This window comes from Haplochromis burtoni, unplaced genomic scaffold (assembly GCF_018398535.1).
Source record: "Haplochromis burtoni strain Fernald_Lab_line unplaced genomic scaffold, NCSU_Asbu1 Contig_2, whole genome shotgun sequence".
Lineage (NCBI taxonomy): Eukaryota > Metazoa > Chordata > Actinopteri > Cichliformes > Cichlidae > Haplochromis > Haplochromis burtoni.
The window spans coordinates 5,762,452-5,770,045 of record NW_024582363.1 but is presented as its reverse complement, the minus strand read 5'-3'; the positions used below and the strand labels follow the sequence as shown (position 1 = coordinate 5,770,045).

Here is a 7,594-nt window from a genome sequence, read left to right as displayed (position 1 = left end):
TATATATATATATATATTAGTACCCAATAAATAAGATAATTTGAAATAAAAAAAAGTTTCTCCTGTTTCAGCTGACAGGCAGAACTGCTTGATAATAATTTGTCAAGATGACAAAGTCTGCAAAGCTCAAAGGGATCTTCAGTCACCACGGGTTCTGTCTGACCTCTACTCATGTAGATTTGCCTTCTTTTCATTTTTAAATAAGGCAAGAACACAAAAAAAGTTCAATGCCTCAACAGTTGCCCTGTTTATGTGAATCAAACCAGCTGGGTACCCCAGTTCTATGTTACACACAGACTAAACAAATATTGCTTCTGGATACATCACACTTTTTATTGACATAGTATGAACAAAATTAGATTTACCAAATAAAATGTGCAAGCAATAGTTAGAAAATAAGCCAACTTGATTAAATTTACATATATTAAAGTGTTTTTCAAAGTCTTGATTCTGTGACCACAAAGTCACATAGAAAGTGTTGTGTGACAGGCTTATGTATTAATCCTTAGATGGGGTCCAAAACAGTATTTGTTGATGCATTTAAGAATATTTTTTTATGTCTCAGTTGCATATATAAAAATAGCCAAATGTTTTAAAATGACATACTATTAGGAGTTTATTTCTTTAACAAACTAGAATCTGTTATATTGTGCTTAGTAATTAGAGAAGTAGAAAAAGCACAAAAATATTTCATTTTCCTAAAGTACAAACTCATAGCACATAAGAGATATGCAACTAAACCACAAGTCTAAGTAAGCTCTGTGCACAGCCTCTAGTTTGGTTTCATCTACTGGAAAATGAAGCGATTAAGGTAGATTATATTTGCCATGTTTATGCCATTCAAATCAGGAATGAGGACTTCCAGCTCACGATACACAGCCTTTTCTAAAATCTCCTTTTAGCATCCCATATTCCCAGAGGTTGCACACAGACAGGTTTTGGCCCCTGTCTGTGTGCATTATGAATTCTGGTCTCTTGATGGCTGAGCTGTTTGAACACTTTTTTCACTACACAGCCAAAGGCTCTGATGCAGGCTGACATTTCTATCCTATGTTTCGAAACCAGCTGCTAAAATTACAGATTATGCTGTGTGATTATTTGCTAAATAACAGCCCACTTTATGTCACGAAACAAATGTTGTGATATGAACCCATATCTATTTTCTTAGGTTTAAAAATGACACTTCAACTTCCACTTCAACAGACTTGATGTGTTACCATGATTATTAATCTCACACAGTAAAAACCTGTCATTTGTTATTGCATTTGTGCTTGCAAAGCTGTAATAGTAAACATAGCTTTTGTGGTGTATACATATGAGGTGTGAAAACAGTGTTATATGCTGGCAGCTGTTCCTCCTTTAAGTACTCCCAGAACCATGTTGTTGTCTAACATTAGATCTGCCATAATTTGCTCCATTTTAATGCCATGGAATGTTGCTAATGCTGCTAATCTCAGACTTATAACTGCATGGAAAATCTCTCACTGTGACTGGCTACTTACCTGTTAACACATTTCATCTGAATGCAAAGCACCAACCCCAAGGCTGTGGAACTAACTTTTCACTCAACCCAAATTATTTTTCACAAGTTCCTCTTCGTTTGGTATTTTTTATTGTTACAATGTGGTCTACTTTACTATGTTTTACTGCACTGCCTTAAAATGAATTTTGGCAATTTTGTATGACTGACACAATTATTTTACAAAAATATATACTGCCATAAAATCTATGTTCTACTGCTTGGATTGGATAGACTCTCTATATGCTGACAGACGGGTTAAAGAAGGCGCATGATTTTTCTTTTTGCCAAATCAGCTACACTATCACGCTCATGTACCAGGCCCCTTCAAAATCACTATGAAATCGCTGAGTGTAATTAAAAGATGGCTTTAAGTGAGCCATCTGCAATCCTCCTACACATATGCTCAGCCTGAGATGAACAGGAACCCCATGAGATTCAGATGGCGTGTGAGGTTAAGTTTACAGTGTTGGGTGTTAAAGATGCTCTTTAAGGGGCAATTCCTTGGTTTTAATTCACATTTCAGTTTTGCTACTTCAATTATGTCATTGCTGACCAAGCACACATTAATGTCCAAAAACACGTTTAATGTAAGAAGCTACTTATTGCACAAAGCATATACATGCATATGAAATTCAAGCAGTTAAGCAGGTGATGCCCATATCTAACTTTCAGTGTCTTATCAGTGCATGATTCTGTCATAAAGGCTTTTAGCTGTCTTCCTGCATTTTCTGAACTTTTAACATTTTTTTTTTTACTATAGCGATATGAAGAAAGATGCCAGTTTTTTTGTTTTTGTTTTGATCTCGCATTTAACTTCTCTGTGCCATTTTTGTCTTCTTCTCTCCTCTACCCCTCAAAGATGATGAACCAGTTGGGCAAATGTAAGTAAACAAGTATCTTTATTGCCACAAATATAATTCATATGGGGATACTGTGATCTGCATGCCCATTACCTTTATGCCACTAAATTGTAAGTGCTTCTTTCCTAGGAAAACAAATTCAACAAACAACCACAAGGACAAAAACATTCGCCAGAGGAATACGAAATAAGCAATTTACTCAAGTAAGACACTGTTGTAGAGGATTGGGGCTAAATATAGAACCCACTGTGAGGATTATCCATAGTCACGCCTTCTCTTGAATTTCTCTCCACAGATGAGATGGCTAAACTGCATTTTTTTTGACTACGTGAAGGTGTCAGAGGTGGATGGAGCTCTGGGCAGTTTTGAAAAAAGCATATCTTGTCTCATTTTATGAGAAACAATATCAGCATAACACTGGCAACAAAAAGAACATAATGGCTGTCTTAAGCATGCCTTATTCAGTCTTAAGTGGAGATTTCAGGATGAAGAATAATGACTAAAACCACCACAGAGGTGTACACATTTTTAATGTGCTGTTGATGTCTCCTTTCTTGATTTTATCATGTCCTCAAATGAGGTGATCCCTTTTGTATTACATATCATGTACAATGCATGCAAGATAATTACAACGCAATAGGATACTCAGAATAGACATTTTCTGTTGTTATCCCTCGTGTGGCTTTTTTGCATCGAAAATTACCTTTTTTATGGAGTCATCCTTGCATATACACGTGTATATATATATATATATATATATATATATATATTATTCTTGAAAATTTGTACAGCATATCATGGTCATTTAACTATATTTGATTTGTGACAAGATGTCTACTTTTAACAGAACTTTTATTGTGAAGCAAGGGCTTCAATGTCTGAAGCAATGACTTCAATGACTGGCAGTATTTAAATTTAAATGAGAGTGCTTACAGAAAATGACTACTGTGTGTTTAACTATCTTAACAAAAATAATATACGTATTATTTTTATTTCCTTTCCAGAGTAACTTAGGTGTCTTGTATATGTTGAAGTATGAGTGTTCAAATGATAGGAAAGGTGTAAAAAAAAATATTTTTTTTATAATTCCCAATTTCATTAACTGATTTTTATTTTGTTCCTCTCTTTAACTGTATAGCATGGCTATAATCCTATGCAATATGTATTCTTAAATAGATATATGGAGGGCAGTTTGTTTTACTCAGTGAAGCTTTAATATTGTGGGATCACTTGGAAGCTGGCATAGCAAAATTCACTGCTGTAGCTGCATGACTCCTCTTTCAATACAATGTATCCATGTGTGGTGCAGTGGAAATGGACCTGCATTAAGGTGGGAACGAGGGACCAGAGTACATAGCCACGATCAAACATATAAGTGAGACCAATAGTTTTTTTTTCTTTTTTTTAAATAAAAAATGTAAAACTGAATGTTTGTTTTGCAAATTCTTTAATCAACAAATGTAATGATATTCAAAGCATCCTCTTTGGCCCATGTAACATAACAACTAATGTGTAATATAATTTCAAAGAACACTGGCACCAAAGCAACAAAACACTCCTCCACCAACAGGCATTGCCTACACGAACAAGTAAAAGAAAAAGAAAAAAAAACACAAACATGCGCACACACACGCACACACACACACACACACACACACACACGCGCGCAAACTTGACCTTTCTGCCTTGAGCTCTTGTTAAGATTCTTTACTCTTCAACCAGTTTCCTCAGCTCCCCTTCCACCTTCTCTACAAATCCATAAAAGGTGGGATCCAGCAGACAAACACGCAGGAAATGCTCTAAGTCACCTTGTCCAAAAGAACTGTGTTGATATACTCGAGGTAGAGTCACAGCAGTATCTCCCAAGCAGTGCTGTGGGAGGTCCAGAAAATATTTAAGTAAAATTGAAAAAAAGAACTGATTGCGAACCCTGTGCCAGCCTTTATAATTTAAAAGAAAAGCCACTCAACAATCAGTTTGCATTTCCAAATTAAGCCTACTGCAAAATTACAACTAACATGTTGCATAGTTGAAGCTTCATTTTAATAGCAGTTAGCTTTACTGCCTCTTATGTCACAATCAATACCTGGGTAAGACGTTTGATGGACACAGTTCCTCGGACAACCCCAGGTTTAACTCCCACAGCTTTTTCCTGACAAGTCTGCTGGCACATGATGAAACACAAAAGAAGAAAAGAAGATTTGATATGCACAGCTTGACACCAGAGGGTTAAGAGACCAATCAATGGCCTTATTACTAATTGAAAGTTTTCCACCCCTCAAATCCTTTCATCTCAGCTCCTTCATTCTGTCTGTTTTCTAAAGGTCAAATTCAACCCCATAGTGGAGTCCGTTCCTTTCCCAGTCCTTCATGTTAAATGCTCTGAAGACCAGAAGCAGAAGAACTTGGTTTGCAGTTAATCATATGTTATGAACGATTTCAAGTTTAAAAATAAAGAAAGAAACGATGACTGGCTTACTGCTATGAAGGACAATGAGTATGATTGTTAAAGAAATAGTCTCACCCCTACAATAGTTCAGTATGTTTATAGAGTTTAACTTGCAACTGCTGAAAGGTTTTCAGAGCATGTTTTTTGTTCTTGTGTTTTATAAATGCTGGTTTGTTTTCTTAATCAGCAATTTCAATACTAAAGACATTATCAAGAAGTACTTTTATCAGCATTTCAAACTGTTAAATTCATAAAATATTTAAAATCCTTTCCTGCATTATAGTATATGAATCTGTTTAAATTGCTGTATTCTAAACCTTATCTTTTACTGTTATTGGCTAATGATTGATATATATTTCATAGTCTTTCTCACATACTGTAGTTGCAGTGTGACCTCTAAGAATAAGACAGCATTGTCAATAGCACCATCTAGTGAGTGCAATCTGGGGTTTTTATATAGATGGAGCTGACTACACCCTTGTGATACCACTATTTAAAATGCACAGAGTAATGCTTAGGTGACAACTTTAATTATGGCAATTTACATTATGTTGATATACTTTTTAAATTTACACAATAAAGGATGCTCCTTTTCCAGTTCCATAAAAGACTATCCCAGAAAAAAGTAAAGTCACATATTATCTCTATGTTGTGGACATCCTGGTAAAATATTTTAAATGCATGGACATAAACTAGTTCTGTTTTTGATGTTGAAATTGTATTAAATGAAATAGAAGCTGGGCAACCTGTACTGCTGGTGCAGGTACCGCAGCAGGGGGCTGATTAGGCTGTGGTGGGGCGTAATCCTGAGTGGTGACAGGTATGTACTCCATCAGTTTTTCCACAGCACTTGAGCACTCATTTATAGCCTCTGCCATGCTGCATCCATCAAACTGCATCCTTATCATGCGGCTCTCACCCTGCAGAAATCCACAAACTCAGTCTGTATCTGTCAGTCAAAACTGCGCCAAGAAAAACACAATCTGTGGAAAACGAGCTCGGGTATTTAGACACTTAAATGTAATCTTCAAGCAACAAAAGAACAAGGCAGCCGTCACAGGCAAAAAAAAAAAACAAGAAACAAAAAAAAACACCTAATCATTAAAATCTGTTGCTTTGTAAGTATTCCCCTTCAATTTGTTATGATGTTGTGAATGTAATGGTCTTGAGCTTGTAAGGGGTTTAAGATATTGCCATGGACGTTGAGATAAATTCTGTGGGATTGAAATGCATCTCACCACTCACCTTCACAATAAATCGAATCATCAGATTATCAGATTTCTGGTGTACTTTAATAGAATCTGAGCCACACAGCAAAGGAATTGTATCCTGAGAAAAGATAAGAGAACAAAGCAGAGGCATAAAACAGTTCGATCATTTTGACATGTTAATATATAAAGAAAAATATACACGAATACAATTTGAAATACTCTTATTTTGTAGCTAAATGCTTGAATTATTTAGAAAACCCAAAGTACAAAAAAAGAGCATTACAGTTTAATAAACCTGTTAAAAAAAATTGCTACCAAAAACTGTCTGCAGGGGTCTCTATTTGCTCAATAACCCTAAAGCTTCCGCTCTGAGGCTCTTGTTAAGATTTTTCACAAAAGCAGATAAACACGCTATAAGGAAACATTAGCCTGGTATTACTTAAAAACCCTGTAAACATACATTTGCTTTGACTTAAAAAAAACAACAATGTAGGTTAGTCAATTAAGGTGACTTAGAACAACTGCACTATATTATGGAGCAAGAGCTCTGTAGTCCTATAATGTCATCATTCTGCATTATGTAAAATCACACATGGCAAGCAATAGGAGAACTATCATCCTCAAATGTCCATGAAAAAGCATCAAGTTTTAAAAAACTGCACTGTGTTATATTAAAGGAAAACTTGAAGAAACTGAAGAAAATACTTTTTCTTAAAATGATAAAAAGCCTTTAGTTCTTTTTAGAATAGTAGTAATAGTATAGAAACATTATTAAGGTAATTTTGAACTTGCATTTAGAAGCTCAGAGTGATATTTGGCTTCATGCATCCAAAACAAGTCGGTCAAATCCCCTCACATTTGGGCAGAAATGTCAAGCTCTTCAACAGAATATTTCATATGGCCTTCATTGAACCCTTTTGTCTGGAAAACAGAATACGTTCTCAGATCTCAAAAAAATCTGCAGAGGAAATTCCACACATTTTCTCTTATTATTATGCTTAAAGTTTATTTAGAATGACATATATACTACATCGACTATGTTATGTAAACATTTTCATCCTTGTCCATTTAAACTAAAAAAAATTATCAAAACAAAGTATTATACATATATGGAAATGTATGTAGAAATATGTACATATGTTAACCAACCACTTCATTACAGCTTGCCAGTAGTGGAATTGGACCCTTTTTTCATGGCCTATTATATTCATTAAGGTGTAAAAAGTGCATATTGGTCCATATTTGGTTGAAAAATCATGGATTTTGTTCCATACTGGCACAATAGCATCATACAGAGTCTGCATATTTGTCAGCTGGACATCCATGATGTTAATCTACTGTTCAACCACATCCCAAAATTCCTCTATTAGATTTAGATCTTGTGATTATGGACTCCATTTGAGTACAGTAAACTCAATGTCATCTTCAAGAAACCAGTTTGAGACTATCTAACCGTTGCAAACATCGTCATGCTGGAAGCAGCCACCAGAGAATATATGTAGGTACACTGTAGGGCTGCCACAAACCATTATTTTGATAGTCGACTAGTCAC

General features: G+C 35.3%; 2 protein-coding genes across 4 annotated transcripts in view; one reads left to right on the top strand and one right to left on the bottom strand.

Moving 5' to 3' along the window:
* Positions 1-3,052, top strand: part of nptnb (neuroplastin b) — a 25,538-nt gene extending 22,486 nt beyond the window's left edge. For 2 of the 3 annotated variants that reach the window (XM_042218603.1, XM_005912912.3), the window contains 3 exons: positions 2,382-2,403; positions 2,512-2,585; positions 2,678-3,052. In XM_042218603.1, coding sequence (XP_042074537.1) covers positions 2,382-2,403; positions 2,512-2,572 — 83 coding nt within the window. In that variant the 3' untranslated portion in view covers positions 2,573-2,585; positions 2,678-3,052. The remainder of the gene's footprint in view (positions 1-2,381; positions 2,404-2,511; positions 2,586-2,677) is intronic. The other variant, XM_005912913.3, reaches the window with a different exon arrangement.
* An 807-nt stretch (positions 3,053-3,859) lies between these two features.
* rec114 (REC114 meiotic recombination protein) overlaps positions 3,860-7,594 on the bottom strand; it is a 10,249-nt gene continuing 6,514 nt past the window's right edge. The window contains exons 3-6 of the mRNA XM_005912911.3: positions 6,077-6,160; positions 5,578-5,751; positions 4,469-4,543; positions 3,860-4,254 (exon numbers count right to left, since the gene is read on the bottom strand). Of these exons, the coding sequence (XP_005912973.1) occupies positions 4,090-4,254; positions 4,469-4,543; positions 5,578-5,751; positions 6,077-6,160 (498 nt within the window). The 3' untranslated portion in view covers positions 3,860-4,089. The remainder of the gene's footprint in view (positions 4,255-4,468; positions 4,544-5,577; positions 5,752-6,076; positions 6,161-7,594) is intronic.